The sequence below is a fragment of the Crassostrea angulata genome, chromosome 4, assembly GCF_025612915.1.
Source record: "Crassostrea angulata isolate pt1a10 chromosome 4, ASM2561291v2, whole genome shotgun sequence".
In the NCBI taxonomy this organism is placed as follows: domain Eukaryota; kingdom Metazoa; phylum Mollusca; class Bivalvia; order Ostreida; family Ostreidae; genus Magallana; species Magallana angulata.
Genome location: NC_069114.1, coordinates 47599306 through 47618853, shown reverse-complemented (window position 1 = coordinate 47618853; position 19548 = coordinate 47599306). Strand labels below are relative to the sequence as shown.

Below are 19548 nucleotides of genomic sequence, written 5' to 3'. Positions count from 1 at the left end.
TTACTCAGGTAAATATCCGTCTTGATACCGAAACAACAGGTGCGATGACAAGTAATCGATTTTCGTAAAAATATCGAAGAAAGGACAAACACGAGGGTGGATTTTGGCACACTTTTATCTATCATGTAGTAAGTATAGTCTACATTCTTTATTTGGTCGGATAGGGGGATTACAGGTAACGTATTATTTGCGTTGAATGAATCACCAAAGTCACATTGTCAGTCCGGCGGTAGATCATCTTTCAGCTGTTCAGGGCGCGTCATCTACACAACACCACGGCTTCATTGTGCTCGATCTGTGTGCATGTTGTAATTGTTAGTTTCACAGAAAATTTACATTCATTTTGATTCTAATCAATGCATGCTATACCACTTAATTCAATTCAAAGCGAAGTCAAGGGTTCGATTGCATCGGTGTGCATCGGACTGTTTATGATATACACACGTATACGTCACGTATAGCACTGAGTACTGTAGTCCCGAGCGTAGTGTAGATTTATATCTTCAGGGTATTTCATGGCGAAGTACATTTAAATCGACCAAAAGTCGTTATCTCTATTGTAAAAACACACTAATAATTTGATTTGAAAGATATTGATATCCAAGCTAAGGGGATTTATTGAAATAAGTTGTTGTGTATGGTTTCAATAGCTGCATGCCCTGTACACGTGTTTAAATCCTCTGTATACCATTTTACAGTCCTCGGTGTACTTTCGATTTATTCATATAATTGACTGCGCACGTTTTGTTGACTTGCCTGTGTCATTTCGAAACATACAGGTCTGCGTGGAATGTTTGTTTAACAAAGTCATGCTTTTTTGTACAAACCTCAATTAGAGTGTTAGTACGTGAGTTTCCATTTATTGAATTCCATTCTACCGGTAAATTTGAAAAATGTGTTAAAATTTAACCAGTATGTACACAATATTCATTTTAATTGCATATAACAATCACATTTTCGTACTTGTGTCATTTTTATTACGTGTTAATTTTATAATGAAATTATCATGCGTTTGTCATGACGTTCATTTATGAAATGAAAGAAAATAGGCAAAATAGCTGGCGGTAATCGTAAACATTACTATTATTTCACTTGTGACTAAAAACTGTCTTATAATAATTAGACGAAAACTACGCATGCGGGTGGAGCTGAACAACTTATAAAACTCGAGAAAGCCTTAACCATCGTATTTATGTTGACTTATGAGGTGGTTCATAATAATTACAGGTATCAATTAAGCGGTTACAAATACTCTTGATATATATATATATATATATATATATATATATATATATATATATATATATATATATATATATATATATATATATATATATATATATATATATATATAAACTCGAATACGTATAAGCATCATTATAATTTTCATAACCATTTACGATTGATACACAACTCTTATTGAGACACAAAATGTGAGACTAATACTACAACAAATTCATGCTTCCCAACCATTTTACTTGTAAATCTGCCATCTGAAAGACATGCTTTATTGTTAACAAACCGTTTGTGTAAAGTTCTTCTCTGAAAACAAAACTATTATAATTTGTAACACTAATGGATCAGATAAACGTTTAAAATTGTATTATCAGTAAACAGAATTCTCTGCGCATGCCTTATCGGTAGTTTATTGATTTTTCTAATCTTTGGTTTTACTGAATGGTTTAGAAAATAGAATTTAATAAGATTATTATATGATTGGTTAGTTCCTAGCTCTCTGATTGGCTCATATCAAACTATCTAGAAAAAAGAACGTTATATTCACTTGATTTTCTCTCCGTTTGAATAAAAATAGATCGTCCAATGAATTGTCACGTTTCTCCATTTGTTCGGCTATGCCTTCAAGCTAAAATCTTCGCTTGATAACACTTAATTTAAAATGTCTGAATCGATTCGTCACTGAATCATATAATAAAATAATTATTGCTGTTTTTTCGATCAGTACAATAATTTAGCCACCTGAGAAGTACAATTTTCTCCGGCGAGGTCAATATTGTACTTTTCTGGTAGCTAAATCATCATATTGACATAAAAACAGCAATAATTGTATATTCTGACTTTACATATTTGCTTTATAACAAATTATCTCATATCAACCTTTCAGGCAGTATCCGTATTAGAACGCTAAAACTCTGTACATTCTTAGATAAATTTAGCTGGAAACGGATTCCATTAAAATGCTTATTGGTATTTCTTATTCTTTTAGTTAAATTGTTTTAATTTTGATTTAAAATTAAATTTTATAATATGTATCTGTTAGAGATTGACTTTTTGATATTGGCAGAAAGTACATTGTAAACACTATTTTTCCTGTCAGAATCAAATTAAAATTAATCTTGCATCCATTGACGGATGATCTCACTATTGTAAGACATTCCCTTTAGTTTGTGTTCTTTATTCTCAATGAATGACAATATTCACTCGAAAATGTGGTATGCTCTTGATAGTCCTAGCCAGATCACCAATATTTTAGTAAGATTTTTTGTTTATTTTCAGACAAAAGGATACAAACAGAGAGATGAGATCGTTTATATTGTTTTTGGTGGGTACTCTGATCGCCGCGTCAGTGGCAGCTGACGATGGATGTCCTGTAAACTGTAATTGTAATCAAACCAACGTCAAGTGTCATGGATACAACTCTGTGCCGCAACAGTTTAGAAGTTTTTCAATAATCAAAGTTTTCGATTTGTCCAACAACAATCTGACCTCTCTATCCAAAACAGATTTCGCAAAATTTGTGAACATCGAAAAGTTGAGCTTGGAGGGAAACTCCATTACCAACATCGAAAAAGGGAGCTTCTCGTCGCTTCACCGATTGCGAATGTTAAACATTTCAACCAACAAATTAGAAAGCATAGAGGACGGTGTATTTTGTAACCTGACCTCGTTAACGACCCTTATTCTAAACAATAACTACATCTCTAATCTTTCTTTGGATGTTTTTCATAATGTTCCTAACTTACAACGACTAGATTTGTCCCTGAATAGAATCTACTCTTTTAGTTCCTGTTCGTTGATACTTCCGAGTTTGCGCTATCTGAATCTGGACAATAACAGTCTGGCTACGATTCCATCGCACATTTTTAACTGCACTCCACATCTTCAAACGTTGCGATTGAATTTGAATAGAATACGACACCTACAGAAATACAGTTTTTCAAATGTCCCCAACATCTCAAGTGTTAGTTTGGACAACAACTTAATTCGCATACTTGACATCGAGACTTTCGAGGTTAAACATCAGAACCTTAACACACTTCTGGAATGTAAAATCAAGGTATTCTCTATCGCAGGGAATTTTCTCACCGAAGTACCAAATGCATTGAATGACCTCGTCTATGTGGGTCATCTCGACATAAGCGACAACAATATCCAAACCATTAGAACACTGGCATTTGACCGCCTCAGATACTTGCGTTATCTTCGAATATCAGAAATGCCACTTCTTAGTAAAGTAGATGTAGATGCATTTGGAGGCCTGAATCTCAGAGATATATTTATGACCAGAAACCCAATGTTGAAAGAGCTACCCGGAAATCTCTTGCAAAACATGGGGGAGCTGCGCACTGTAGTGCTAAACAACAATGGTCTGGTGACTCTCCCGAAAAGTTTGTGCAACTGGCAACAGTTAATGGACGTCATGCTAAATGACAACAATTTTATCTGTTCCTGTAGCAACAGTTGGCTTCAGTCATATCGAGGCTGGGATACCCCTCAAACTCAGCAACACGTCAAGAAGTTAAAATGCCATAGACCAAATAACCCCGATGACTTTCTCATCAAAGACTATGATTTTAGCCGCCTCTCCTGTATGAGTCTCGGATCGGCAGTGTCTACTAAATCACGGGTTCTTGTCGGACTGATAGCTGCCACTTTAACGTTGTTGGCACTTTCCGTTATTTTATTCATCGTTCGCTACCGGAAGCGGTTGGTATTCCGGTACAGACAATTCAAGTACAGGCGCCACACCGACTCCGCATTTACTATAGAACCCAAGTACAGCGACCTATCTACAAACGGTGATCTCCATGGAGACACTCCAAACACAAGAGACAAAGCTAATCTTTTGACGTGATTTATTCAAATCATACTCTAATGATTGTCACTTCATCTAGAAATTTTTTAATAGGAACAATACCCAAATCACTTTTATCCTTTGAAAAGAAACACCACTACCAATGAAAACGGACATTGATATAACGATCAAAGGAGCTTAAATAGTTTATCACGTGTCAAAAACTGAAACAGTTTACAAGTGTTCTGTATAAACATGCTTGCAATTGCAACATGTGGAATAGACGCACCCGTTTTTCATCTTATTCAGCACAAGACGGGAAAATAATACAATACTTTGGAAGGGTAAAACTTTATTGTATACCTGTAATTCTTTATTCAACTGATTCTTACAAACAATTACCTTGTAATGCGATTTTAATGATACACATGATTGTATTGTGATATAATATGGTTAATGATATAACAAGTATAGCTTTTAATTGTATTCAACAAAACAAAAACCAACAAAAAAGTCGCATATCTCTCATTGGATTTTGTATTTTGTTTGAACTAGGATCTGTTTTGCTGATTTAGTTTGATTATCATCATCTGATTGAATACGATGTTTTACCACCTTAAACTGTAAACATTCCCTTCACTTACATTCGCATGCTAAATACTCGTTACTCAGTGGCGTAAATTTGAGTGAACACCTTTTTATTGCGTTTTACCACTTTTTCTAGTACGTTGTAGCTACTTCTTTTTTAAGCATGTGACAAACACATTCCATGCTTTTTACACAAACTTTCATATTTTAAATATATCCTATGTACATATGTGGAGGAAAAATCCAGAATAAAAGGGAAATTAAATCCATTTCATGTTTGTCATTGATTTTTGCATTTTATTATTTGGGTGATGGAAAAATAAAAGCATGGCGGACAACATCAAGAATAACAAGAGGCCCATGGGCCACATCGCTCACCTGAGAAACAATAGGTATGATAAAATCAGCTTAATGGAGTCATAATACAAACTATCTGGTCAATGTACAATAATACATGTAGATCCTGTATAAATAAAATCCATTTTCCCCCTGGATATTCTTATGTTTATAACCATTAGTCCCTTTTCTAACAGGATGATTTTATAGTCATATCATATGTTGAGTATTGCAGTTCTCAAAAAGATCCTTAACAATAGTTTATATATGGGATATAAACCTACATCAAACTCTGAACCTTCTCGTGAGGCCAAAAAATTGTCCTGGGGCCAAAGTCTTAACAATCATAAAGAATCATCTGGCTGATTAGTTTATGAGAAGAAGATTTTTAAAGATTTACTCTATATATTCCTATGTTAAACTTCGACCCCCCATTGTGGCCCCAATCTACCCCCGGGGGTCACGATTTTCACAACTTTGTATCTACACTACCTGAGGATGCTTCCACACAAGTGTCAGCTTTTCTGGCTGATTAGTTTCTGAGAAGAAGATTTTTAAAGATTTACTCTATATATTCCTTTATAAAACTTTGAACCCCCCATTGTGGCCCCAACCTACCCCAGGGGGTCATGATTTTCACAACTTTGTATCTACACTACCTGAGAATGCTTCCACACATGTTTGAGCTTTCCTGGCTGATTAGTTTTGGCTGATTAGTTTCTGGGGAGAAGATTTTTAAAGATTTACTCTATATATTCCTATGTTAAACTTCGACCCCCCATTGTGGCCCCAATCTACCCCCGGGGGTGATGATTTTCACAACTTTGAATCTACACTAACTGAGGATGCTTCCACACAAGTGTCAGCTTTGCTGGCTGATTAGTTTCTGAGAGGAAGATTTTTAAAGATTTACTCTATATATTCCTTTGTTAAACTTTGACCCCCATTATGGCCCCACCCTACCACCGGGGGTCATGATTTTCAAAACTTTGAATCTACACTACCTGAGTAGTGAGGATGCTTCCACACAAATTTCAGCTTTCCTGGTCTTATGGTTCATGAGAATAAGATTTTTAAAGATTTACTCTATATATTCCTATGTTAAATTTCAACCCCCCATGGTGGCCCCACCCTACCCCCGGGGGTTATGTTTTGCACAATATTGAATTAACATTACCTGAGGATGCTTCCACACAAGTTTCAGCTTTGCTGGCTGATTAGTTTTTGAGAAGAAGATTTTTAAAGATTGACTCTATATATTTCTCTGTTAAACTTTGACCCCCCATTGTGGCCCCACCCTACCCCCGGGGTCATGATTTTCACAACTTTGAATCTACACTACCTGACGAGTGAGGATGCTTCTACACAAGTGTCAGCTTTCCTGGTCTTATGGTTCAAGAGAAGAAGATTTTTAAAGATTTACTCTATATATTCCTTTGTTAAACTTCAACCCCCCATGGTGGCCCCATTCTACCCCTGGGGATGATGATTTTCACAACATTAAATCTACACTACCTGAGATTGCTTCCACACAAGTTTCAGCTTTGCTTGCTGATTAGTTTCTGAGAAGAAGATTTTTAAAGATTTACTCTATATATTTCTCTGTTAAACTTTGACCCCCCATTGTGGCCCCACCCTACCCCTGGAGGTCATGATTTTCATAACTTTGAATCTACACTACCTGACGAGTGAGGATGCTTCTACACAAGTTTCAGCTTTCCTGGTCTTATGGTTCATGAGACGAAGATTTTTAAAGATTTACTCTGTATATTCATATGTATAATTTCGACCCCTCCTTTGTGGTCCAAACCTACCCTCGGGGGTCATGATTTTCACAACTTTGTATCTACACTACCTGAGGATGCTTCCACAAAAGTTTCAGCTTTGCTGGCTGATTAGTTTCTGAGAAGATTTGTAAAGATTTACTCTATATATTCATATGTTAAACTTTGACCCCCCATTGTGGCTCCACCCTACCCCTGGAGGTCATGATTTTCATAAATTTGAATCTACACTATCTGAGAATGCTTCCACACAAGTGTCAGCTGTCCTGGCTGATTAGTTTCTGAGAAGAAGATTTTTAAAGATTTACTCAATATATTCCTTTATAAAACTTCGACCCCCCATTGTGGCCCCACCCTACCCCCAGGGGTCATGATTTCCACAACTTTGAATCTACACTAATTGAGGATGCTTTCACACAAGTGTCAGCTTTCCTGGTCTTATGGTTCATGAGAAGATGATTTTTGAAAATTTCTCGAAATTTTTCATAAATTCCTAATTATCTCCCTTTGCAAAAGGGCGTGGTCCTTAATTTTCATAGCTTTGAATCCCCTTAGGCTAAGGATGCTTTGTGCCAAGTTTGGTTGAAATTGGCCCAGTGGATCTTGAGAAGATGTTGAAAATGTGAAAAGTTTACAGACAGATGGACGGACAGACTGACGGACGACAGACGAAATGTGATCAGAATAGCTCACTTGAGCTTTCAGCTCAGGTGAGCTAAATAAATATTTTGTATCAAGTACAAGAAGTCTCGTCAATACACAGTGACGAAGTAAAGACCTGCCCAACTGGATTGTAGAAAATTAAGGCACATGCAAAATGGAAACAAACATGCTCTTAAAAAAATAATTTTTTAAAAATATATTGACAATTGAGATAATGTTTGTGTAAATGAAACGATGGTTGCAAATGTGATTTTTTTTATGTTTTATATAAACATTCACCCAATTAAATCAATTCTAAATCCTTTGTATAATTCATGCCCTCGGTAAATGCAAGGGGGCACTCATGGGTTAACGCGATCAATATAAATTGAATTGATCTCATTACATTTATTTCAAAATCTATTATTTGAAGACGGATACAGCTACGTTAGTTCAATTTTTAGATTTAAAGTTTATTTTTTTTTTCTCAGAAGAAAGCACCATTCATTGGTGTAACATTGCTAAAAGTGCTTTCTACCACACAAGAACGTATTACATGTACATGTATATTTTCTCACATTACACGGCGCAGCGTATTTGCCTTAAAAGTAAATCATAAGCTATTTATTGTATGACAACAGTTGGATTGTATTCAAAACCCAGTTAATGGTTAAACCCAACAAATATTAACACGATGATTATCTGTTAATACGATTTATTTTCATTCACTTAAATGATTTAGATCACCACTTACCATCTTTAATTGAATTCTTTATAAATTAAAAAAAAACAAGTCATATAACAAGAAGACGAGCTGCATCTTTGTACATTATTATCAAAATACTTTCATCAGTTTAAATTTTCAAATTTAAAGGTAAAAATTATAAATGCTCAAGCGGGATTCGAACTCATGACTTAAAGATTCTTCGTAAAATATTTAGCCCATTAGGCTACGTTGTTAGGTCACGATGTTTTGAAAGACAATATTTACAAATCATTTTATTATTTATTTTGAAAGGAAGCACTTAACAATATGAAGGTGTCCCATACCACCTTAAACTATTAAGATATGGTCACATTATTGCAATTTCTTAATTAAATGGATATTTTTTTTTAAAACAATTACAATACTTTCTACATTAAAACGTATTGATTATATGTATTATTTTCAAAGTTTGTGAATCAATTTTTCTTATAAATACAAAAGAGATTCCAATTATAAACTTGGAATTAGAATTTCTGCTGGACAAAGTAAACGATTTGCCTAGTAAACCGAATTAAAAAACTGCGTGACCCTTCAAAATTGATTACAGAGTTAACATTTCACATGACGTACTTCTATGGCTAAAAGTAATCAAACTTGAATCTGCAGACGATGAAAACTTTCATGAAATATAAACTACGAAGATGATATGTTTACAATGTGGAGAATCATAAATTCTCAAAAATGAATTAACAAAACCACACACCGATCAAGAAACCCACACCGACCCACACAGCGATCCACATATCCATATACCGACCCACAAACCCACACACCGACCCACGAACCCACACACCTATCCAAAATCCCACACACTGATCCACAAACCACCTTAGAACCACAATCCCTAACACACCGATTCACAAACCCACACATCGACCCACAAACCCACACAGCGATACACAAACCGACACACCGACCCACAATCCTACACAGAGCGATCCACAAACCGATATACCGACCCACAAACCCACACACCGACCAACAAACCCACACACCGACCCAGAAACCCTCACACCTATCCAAAATCCCACACACTGATCAACAAACCAACTTAGAACCACAATCCCTTACACATCGATCCACAAACCCACACATCGACCCACAAACCCACACATGCATAGACCAACAAACCCACAAACCAATACACAAACCGACACGCCGACCCACAATCCTACACAGAGCGATCCCATATACCGACCCACAAACCCACACACCGACCCACAAATTCACACACCTATCCAAAATCCCACACATTGATCCACAAACCCACTTAAAACCACAATCCCTAACACACCTATCCAAAAACCCACACATCGACCCACAAACCCACACACCGATACACAAACCAACAAGCCGACCCACAAACCTACACACAGCGATCCAAAAACCCATATACCGACTCACAAACCCACGATCCGATACACAAACCCACACACCGATACACAAACTCACACACCGACCCATAAACCCACACACCGACCCACAAACCTATACATCGGTACACATACCGACACGCTGATCTATAAATTAACAAACCGACTCAACACCGAACCACTCACTGATTCACACACATACCACAAACCTACACACTGATCCACAAACTCACACATTGATATACAAACCTACACACCAATACAGCTATCAATTAACCTACATACCGATCACACAAACCCACACACCGACGCACAAACCTACATGCTGACCCAAACACCGACACACAAATCCACAAACTCACAGACTCACCAACACACCGATCAACAAACCCATACACACAAAACCTACACACCTATCAACGAACCCACACACCGACCCACAAACCCTAAAACCGACCCACAAAACCATACTAATCCACAAGCCTAAACACTGATCAACAGGACCACACACACCGACCCACAAACCAAACCTCAAACCTGCACGCTTCCACAAAGCAAAAGTCATAAGCGATTATTCCGATTTGTCCTCCAACAAAAAATTCCTTATAGCTATGCAAGTCTTAAATGTATTTTTGCATATAAATTTTTAGAAACTATCGACATTGAACATATGGGTATTTTTGTAGCTGTAAACTTAAAGGGGTATGGTCACAATTTTGGTCAAATTCTATTTTTCTGTTTTTCTTATTTACAATGCTATAGAATTGCATTTCTAATCAAATGAAATGTAAGAGTCATTACAAAGAGTTATAAGCAAGATACAGGCTCACAATTCTCTGTCATGTAAACAAGGCTCGTGCCCTGTTTTTGTTTACATAGGTTCAATATACCAGTAAAAAATCTTTTTAAGCTAATGAGTCAATCTTTTGATTCACTTTATGCGTAAATAAAGAGTTCCTAATGTTTAAAACATTCATATAAGGTCTAAAACTGGAATTTTCATTTCAACATAGCAAAATATTTAAAACTCTGTATCTCTCAACGGCTGACACTCATATTTTGGTTGCCTATTAGAAAAGCCTTACCGAAGTAATGTAAGTATTAAAATCGGAAAAATAATTTTTGACCAAAATCGTGACCATGCCACTTTAAGAATGCAAGGTAATTCAGAAGTTTCTCGTGCTTTTGTTTGACATGCAAATCTGAAAGGACGACGACATGCCTTCGAGTTCAATAATCATACACTAGAAATTTTAGAGTAAAATTTTAATCCAGAAAAAAAAAAGAAAAAATTAAGCGATTGGTCTCCCTGGTCTTAACTACTTATTTAATACGCGTTCATTAAATGAAGGGTCTTCCTAAATTAAAAAGAGCTCACATCTTTGGAATCATATCACATAATAACTAGTGATATGAAATAGAATATATTCAAAGACTTTTTAAATTTTACTTGCAAAGCTGTAGTATTTTTGAATGTGCGATCAAAGAGAAAATGTAAGTAAACTTTGGCTCCACAAATGCACTATACGCACTACAGATTTACTAGTTAAACAACCATGAGGTATTGCGCAGTATTGCACCGTGGTGTAAATAGAATGTGTTTATTAGTCGACATTAACCATTCCCAATCTCGGTTCATTTATCTGTCTGACTATTAAAACAATGAACTATTGTATCCCAATGTCAGTGTAAATTTTACACTGGTTAGATAAATACCACACGCCATTTGGTCTAATGGCCAGTTAAAAACTAATTGATTTTTTAAATATTGTGTCTTTATAGAAAAGTGAGTTATACATTGTTTAATAGTTGCCATCTCATTTAGAAGTATCCATTAAATGTTACTTTTGAATGAATGATTGTTTCGTCAATTTAAAACAAATGTACCAATTTAAAAGCATTTTCCTTCAGAGATTAATGTCACTCTGACCAGAATTTTCGACCATCACTTTGATATCGATTGTAAAAACTCTAATGTAGCAACTTACTTATTTAGTTTAATTACTGTGGTTTCATCAATATTCGTTAAATACCAATTTTCGTGGATTTCGTTGTTAAGTTGGACTACGAAATTTAATGTTCATTGAAGTGTAATTTCTATTAACATTTTCTATTGATAGGGTCATTGGCCACGAATTTACCTATCCTTTAAACTGTGATTTTCACTTTATCCACGAAAATTGATACCCTTGAATATTAATGAAACCACAGTAATCTAAAGTGACTACAATTATAAGTTTTGAAATCTCCATATTTTTTACGAAAAATTCAAATTCTGAAGCGGTTGTGATTTAGATTTTAAAAGGACACAAGCTTTTTTTTTTTAATGAAAAATGTTTCTACAATTGTACATTATAATTTGGAATTTTCGGAGCACAAACAAATTGGCTTTACTATGTGCAACCTCACATTATAAACGCATTTAATGATTTTATTTGCAGTTTTATTTTCAGCTTTAAAAAAAGTTTACAAAATGCCATCTTCTCGACAAATCTTCTTAAATGTTAAGGAGGTTTATTTAAAGTACAACATCACGGGCCTTCACAGACCACAACAACATGTAAATATTTGCAAATATGTTTCCTTATACGAACCCATAGAATAATAAAAACAATCTGTTCATTTTATGTGAAATTTTTAATGACGTCTCAATGACTACCGCACGCATTGTGTTTGACGGTTGCATCATTGTAAACATAAAAACGCATTTATGGTAATACTAACAATTTGCCGTTCTTGAACATAAACAAATGTAATACACAGCAATTTAAATGAGTTTAATAGAATATCAACTTGGTTGATACGTGATCAAATCGTCTAAGCTTCATCGGAGTTAATCATGCGACCAACCAATTACATGTATTCCGATAAACATTTTCACTTGCTGCTTATTTCTTTAAAAAGGAGCAAAAAATGAAAAATTGGTAATTCAGAAAAAATTCCAAACCTACCAAACAACAAACAATGTAATTTTTAAATTAATAATGAATCTTATTCATTACATTCAAATCAAAACAGTAACTTTTAAAACACGACAATTCAGGAAATGTGTAATAATTCGATTTTTCGACAAAGCCATTTTTAATTGAAAATAAAAAAAAAAATTGTAGATTGTTTTCCTTAATTAAAACTTATGTAGAAGATCCCTGTTGAGCTGCTTTCATTTACGAATGACTACGTGTATGGTGGTTGCTATCCTTCCCATTTTCTAAATGGTACATCAAATACTGTATATCAGTACCTTATTCGCATGATACAAAAACTTGATTACAATATATAATTGCAAAAAATAGGCCGAATTTTTAAACCAATTGAAGTTTGCCATTTCCCATCCTCCAATTTTATGTTTTGTTTCACGTCAACTTTCTTTGGCTGGTCTACGTCCCAGTTTGTGTAAACCAGTGGACTTCCGTTGTCCAAGATCCAGTCCACTCCATCCCAGAATCCCTGAATGAATGGCCGCTTGTAACTGACATCTGGGAGAGAAACATTAGTCAGAGTTTCTGAAATCAAATGAAAAAATCATATAAATTGTGCTTATATAAAGCAATTATAGCAGTATGTAAACAAAGTAAAACTAAAAAAAACCCCAGAGAACAGTGGAAGTGACGTTACCAGCTAATCTGATCAGAAAAACGTTTTCCTTTGTTGATGTGATGGAGATGATGCTTGACTGTGTTGCCGCGCATTTCTCCATACCTTCTGGCAAATTATGGAAGCCGGCAAACATAAAACATATATCCAAGTCACGACCATCAACGAACGGGTCTCTACAGCGCCCTAGACAAAAACGGACAACATTTTGTCTTGTTTACAAATGGCAATGAAAACGTTACCATAATCGAGGACATTTGTTAGCACGATATCTAAAGGAAAAAAAATTACACGTTCTTTACTTTCAACTAATGAATAGTCAAAGCAAAATAAGATAATGATTTGATCATCAAACACAGAAAATGATTTACTGTTAACGCAGTGTTTACCGCGCTACTGTTGTATTATTTGGAATGGCATAAGTAGGACTTGGGATAGATTTTCCCTGAAAACAATAGCTTCGTAATCTATTTGTATGATACTTACTTCTGCACTTGTATTGCGTTTTTATTTTTTAAAGAAATTAGTTTAACGTTTTAACGTTTTTTCTTTGGTATTTTTTTTTTTACAACATTTGACTAGTTCTAAGTCAAAAGCATAAAATATTAGAAGTCGTAATAAAAACGTCAACTGATAGTTTAGAACTACATGTGTACCTAATTTTCTTTAAAGCGTGCATACTTTTGAGATTTTTAATTTACAAAATATAAAAGTAAAGCTTGACTGGTTTGCAAATGTACATCTTGTTTTGTACATGACACACCAAGAAGATTTGAACCTTGAACTAGGCAATAAAAGAGATACATCATCCCGAGGATTGTTTGACATTATATCACGAATGATAATTATATGTCACATACTTTTAGATGTTATATAATACTGCCATCCGATGTCATACACTCCAGCATCCTGATGTAGAAAAATGGTACTGAATAGTCGACATTGACCGGTCAGAGATAAGTACTGAAAGGACAAGCATGTACCATTGGCCTCACACTTCCTGGAACAGTCCAAAGGACTCCATGTTGATAGTGAAAATATAATCTCCAGGTCAAATCTGATGTCGTTCATCTGGTTAAGAATTTTGAAACTTGATCCAAGGTAGGCCACCGTCTGGAGGGTCTGTACCGTCATCAGTCCCAGGCACAGCCACACCCGGACTCTGCTTGACATTTTCAAATTAACAGAGCAAACTTAATTTTTTGTGTAGAAGACGTGACCTCGCCAGCATGATAAAAATGGAACAATGCCATCTTTTCATGTATTGTCCGTGTAATTAATGTTTGATTATTTACCAAAAAAATCGAATATAGCTCAATTTTTTGTTTATTCTAGGAAATTGATTTTTAATATATTGGATATTCATACTCCATGGAAACAAGCTTAACACAAGATACAGAGCTGATCTTTTAATGTTTTTTATTTATGCATGGATCACTCTCTAAATATATGCTGTATAATGAAATATATGTACATGTAGATAAAAATATATCATATATATAATAGAGAAATAAGTATTATATATAACCCCAATAACTACAATCTTCCAAAAAGCTCCTCATCCTAAGTGAAAAAGACAGGTCTCTGGGCATATTTTGAAACTTGTGTTTTTAGCAGATCATAACTGCATCATGTTGAAAATACATGCGAAATACCCGTTGTTGTTTTTTTTTTTTGAATGATTATTTGGTTCATTTGCTCTGAAGTGCTATACTAGATTAAAATACAATTGTAGCATGACATGATAGGTAATGAATATAACTAGAAGAACAATTTAACTGTATTTAAAAAAATGCACACATTGTATTTTTACTTATATTTTTATTCTTTTAACGCTGAATCAGCTTTGATGATTCTCCATTTTGTTTGAACCGAGCTCGTTTTCTCTCCCCTCGTTTACCTACACTTAAATGCTAATTAATTATGCAATTAAATTTGTGTAACGGGTGTATTTTCTGCTTTAGTAGGCTACTTTGCTATTGCCTCATTTTAAAGCTTTCTATGTTTTGTAAATCACTATATGTTTTTTATACAAGTTTTGATATAATCTTATGTTCATATTGATTTGTAGAAAAGGAAAATTAATCTATTACTATTTAGTCTTTGGTTTTAGAAAAACATTAACGGTGATGTAAAATTAATACGAAGTCAACTATAATGTATATCTTTAAATAAGTACTCATCAACACATAGTAGCGAAGTAAAGACTTGCCCCACTGAACTTTAGAAAACTGAGGCCAAAGCAAAACAAAAAGTACATTGCGACATCTTTTTACATTATGATTATTGAAATGTTGTTTGTGTAAATAAAAGAGATGTTTGCATTAGAGCTTTTTTTATCTTAAATAAACAATATTCAATTAAATCAATTGTGAACTCTGTGTTCGGTAGATGCAAGTGAGTCTCAAGTGTAGACGTGGTCAATATACATTGACTGAATTAATCTCATGGCATTCATTTCAAAGTCTAATATTTAAGGAAGGATAAGGTTACATTTGATCAGTTAATGAGAAAATTCTGTTCCTTCATCCCAGCAGAAAAGAATGAATCTTTGTGTAAAACTTTGCCAAAAAGTATAGCATATATGGACGTAATGAAATAATTTGCGTTCTAAAAATTATGAAATTTTAGTCATGTTGATTTGAAAGTGTTGAGGCTATTGTTGTATAACTGCAAACTCTATATTAACAAACAATGCAAAAAGCATTGATAATGATATATATTTCTTTCTTACACGTCTATTGTTCACCCACGCAGTGTGTTCAAACGTGGGATATACAACTGTAGATTATTAAAACGATGTTCTCCGTTTGGAATTCGTTAAAACGCATCTTAAGATAAAAAAGGACAATTTAATTCATTGTAATAATGAATATCATTAACAAATGATTGTTAAAATATAATACTTTCACAGACATTGATATTGTATCACTTACCACCATTAACAAAACTAACCATAAAAAGAGAAAATAATGTAATATTTGGTAGGTATAAATTATAAGTTAACCCTTTTAAAAGTTCTACTTTTTATTACTATCATAAAGATTTATGTTGCAATTTCTCAATTCACTGAGTAGTGACCTTCCAAATTGTTTAGTACTTTTTTCATAAAAAATGCTAAAAGAGTTCAATCTTTAAAAAAATTATTATCTCTGTTAAATGAAGCTATCAATATGTCAAGTTATCCGAATTATTAAAATACGCATATTCTTTTATGTGATTTTAAAAGTAAACATCAACAAGATGAAAAGCAAAAAATTAAAATTTACAAGAAAAGATAGGCGAGTGGTTGCAATACTACTCTTAAGTTAAAGTGGCTCGACTAAAACACATACTAGACCATAAAATAAAAGTTTCTTTTTAAAAAGAGGGTTTTAAATCTCTGGCATTGTATCACCTACAGAGAGACGGAGCTCCAAAACGGGATAATATGCATTTTAGAATTTAGTTAAGGGTTTAAAAAACTTACGAAACTAAAAATATAAAAATGAAGTATATTTGGATTTGAAATCAAAGAAAAATCAGAAGTAAATTAATTTCCTAATTGCATTTCCTAATGTAAGAAGCACTTAAAACCAACAACATATATGTCAAATTGAATTTAATGCGATAAGTTTTATACAGCCATGACATATGCGCACTTCTGCACATTGATGTAATACATTCAGGGACTCTTTAAACGAATATCATTGAAGTCGGGTCTGCATCTAACTGAATATATTTTCTAAAACTCTGTACTATAGTAGCTCATGAATGTATCGGTTTTAAGGCCGGTCCCAATGTTAGTTCGACATTTCCTTTAATACAGAACAAACTGAAAATGAACAGGTTTAGTAAATATTTTTTTCCAATTGGTCAAGTGGCATGTTAAAACCCATCGCTTTAATTTTTCTTTTTTCTATACATTATTCCAGAAATGATGTCCTGTATATTGTTTAATCGGTTCATATGTAATTAACGAGTGAATTGAAATAGCTTTTCCATGAATGATTGGCTTCATCGACAATACAGCAATTTAAAAGCAAGTTTAATGAAAGAGCTTTGTGACCATCAAATTGACATTGATTGTAAAAAGGTTGTATTCATGTACCATCAAAACCAAAATGTTCTTAGCTTAAAATCAGATGGTTTGGCTAATCAATTTTAAGATTCCTTTTTTTTAGTTTTCCGAAATTTGAGAAATACCACACGATTTTTACTTTATCTACGCACACTTCTTAAACGGATTCATGTAAATATATCATTTATCATGGTGAAAAACAAAAACATCAAATCAATTTAGTGACTTAAGTAAAAAAAACAATCGCACGAAATAACCAAAATTGCAATGTAACAGTTATGAAATTATGAAATTTCAAGAATTACAACATTCACAAAAAATAAATAAATAAATAAATAACCCGAACCCCTTTAAAAACATCTGGATACATTAAAATTATATGATTTTGAAATGATAAAACTTTCACTAACAGCAGATAGTCTGAGACCTATTCCTTCCCTAAATTGGAAAAAAGTAGTATTTTGCTAAACTGTAATTTTATAAAATTATTATTTATGGTGTCTGTATTATCATACCCATTTTTATAAAGCAGAGCAAACTCATCCTGTGACGTATAATACAGTATAATACAATATCAAACTTTTGAATCAAGTGGCGTTTTCCATTTCCCATTCTTTAAATTATGTTTTTTCTCACAGGAACCTTCTATGGCTGGCCTGCGTCCCAGTTTTTGTAGACCAGTGGACTTCCGTTGACCAAAATTCAGACCAATCCATTCCAGAATCCTTGAATAAAATGGCCGTTGAAATTAGAAAAAATATCAAGTAATTTGAATTGCGCTTAATTTTTGTGCAATCGGATTACAACCAGCGGTTCTGATACACAGCCAGTCTTAAACATCCGAAACAACCCACTTGTACGTCAAAGCCGAACGACTCTCAGACAAACCAATAAGATTATGTCTGGCAAAATCATGCCAGAAAATTTGAACGAATACTAACCTTCATTCAAGGAGGCCTCTTCGTCGAGAAAAGCCCTCAATCATAATTCATTTCAAAGTAATTATGCATTATTATCATAATATTATTTATTTCCGCATTGTGTGCAACAACTCGGACTCATGGATGTATAGGTTCTGTTAAACACAATGAGAGAGTATAAAACATTAGTTGTAGAAATTGTTCAATGTAATTTGTTTATTCATTGTATGGTACCATCATAATAGCTTATCAATATACACATTGATTTGTTAATATCTCTCTTTCTTTCTCTCTCTCTCTCTCAATTTAATTAATCAATCTATCTCTTAAGTCTTTTTCTCACAACAACTTGAACTTGCTCAAAAGACTAGAGTAAAAATCACATGAAATGTTCGAGTTTTGCAACCTAGACCCACCAACCGTAAACGTTTGGCAACACATTTTTTTTTCAAACTAAGTCCGCAACAATTGGTTTTAAATAGTGTTTAGAAACACCAGAGTTAACATATTTTTTAACTGAAACGTTTTTTTTTAAACTGGTGGACTAGGAAACGTTTCAAATAAGATTTTTTTTACATGGGAGCAGTCCAAACTTTTTACTTTTGTTGAATTTTATTTCATCTTTTAAATATTTCATTAGAAATTTTTGAAAATAAATTGATTTTGAACATTTTATGCACAAATATTCCTCTAACTACTTATATATAAAATGACCTTTGATTGTAGTGTTATTTATCAATTTAAGAAAGTAGATCAATGACCAACTTTTTGAGTTTATAGCCATTTAATTTTTTTTTTTTTGAAAAATCGTGTTAAATTTTACTATGATTAGGATTAAAAATAATACAAACAAACAACTCTCCAAAAAATGTAATAAAGTTAATGAATGGCAATGGCGCCAAAAAGATACAACGATTTCTTCACAATTAAAAAAATATTCCAGTGCGAATTTCCTCTATCAGATTTCCTATCCTTACCCATTTCAAATTCCGTGCAACCAAAAAAAAAAAAAAACTACTAACCTAGAATAACACTAAGAAAAGCGGGGTCATTACTTAGCAAGTTAGTTGTCGCAACAGCAGAGAAAAACTATTCTATAGTCACATTTATTTCTGGAACTCATTTTATCCACTTATTAATTATAATAAAGTTTAAAACCAATAAATGTCCAGATTTTGTTTTTTGACTACATCTAGAAAATATACTATAACCAAGAGCAAGAGGCACGATTTTTACTTCGAAACCATAAGGGTCTAAATGTGAATGCAAATAACAATTAATTGTAAGGGTGTTTAAAACGATTCGATTTTGACAACTCAATCTCTGAGTAAACAACATCCATAAATGATTTCAGAGTGTCTATTGGGTGTTAGAATCATTATGACATCATAATTGATTCGATTAATATCGTTTTCCGTCTTTACGGGTTTAAAGATATTTAGTAGAAAATAA

At 33.6% G+C, this 19548-nt stretch overlaps 2 protein-coding genes across 2 annotated transcripts; one reads left to right on the top strand and one right to left on the bottom strand.

The window, feature by feature from the left end:
* LOC128181549 (slit homolog 3 protein-like) lies at positions 1-4890 on the top strand. The gene is made up of 2 exons (XM_052849990.1): positions 1-128; positions 2515-4890. Exon 2 carries the CDS (start codon positions 2537-2539, stop codon positions 4091-4093), a length of 1557 nt encoding a protein of 518 aa, XP_052705950.1. The 5' UTR covers positions 1-128; positions 2515-2536; the 3' UTR covers positions 4094-4890.
* Positions 4891-11965: 7075 nt separating this feature from the next.
* On the bottom strand, positions 11966-14349 carry LOC128181742 (uncharacterized). The gene is made up of 3 exons (XM_052850256.1): positions 13977-14349; positions 13138-13302; positions 11966-13025 (listed from the first exon to the last, which is right to left on the bottom strand). The coding sequence occupies exons 1-3, from the start codon at positions 14287-14289 to the stop codon at positions 12790-12792; spliced, it is 714 nt and encodes a 237-aa protein (XP_052706216.1). The 5' UTR covers positions 14290-14349; the 3' UTR covers positions 11966-12789.
* Positions 14350-19548: the final 5199 nt, after the last annotated feature.

Bases quoted from the DNA above. Each gene is read 5' to 3' on its own strand.
- LOC128181549 (XM_052849990.1), top strand. From the start codon at position 2,537: ATGAGATCGTTTATATTGTTTTTGGTGGGTACTCTGATCGCCGCGTCA.
- LOC128181742 (XM_052850256.1), bottom strand. From the start codon at position 14,289: ATGTCAAGCAGAGTCCGGGTGTGGCTGTGCCTGGGACTGATGACGGTA. The intron at 13,303-13,976 runs GTATGTGACATA...GTTTTTGTCTAG, and splicing joins GTATTATATAACATCTAAAA to GGCGCTGTAGAGACCCGTTC. The intron at 13,026-13,137 runs GTAACGTCACTT...ATTTGATTTCAG, and splicing joins TTTTCTGATCAGATTAGCTG to AAACTCTGACTAATGTTTCT.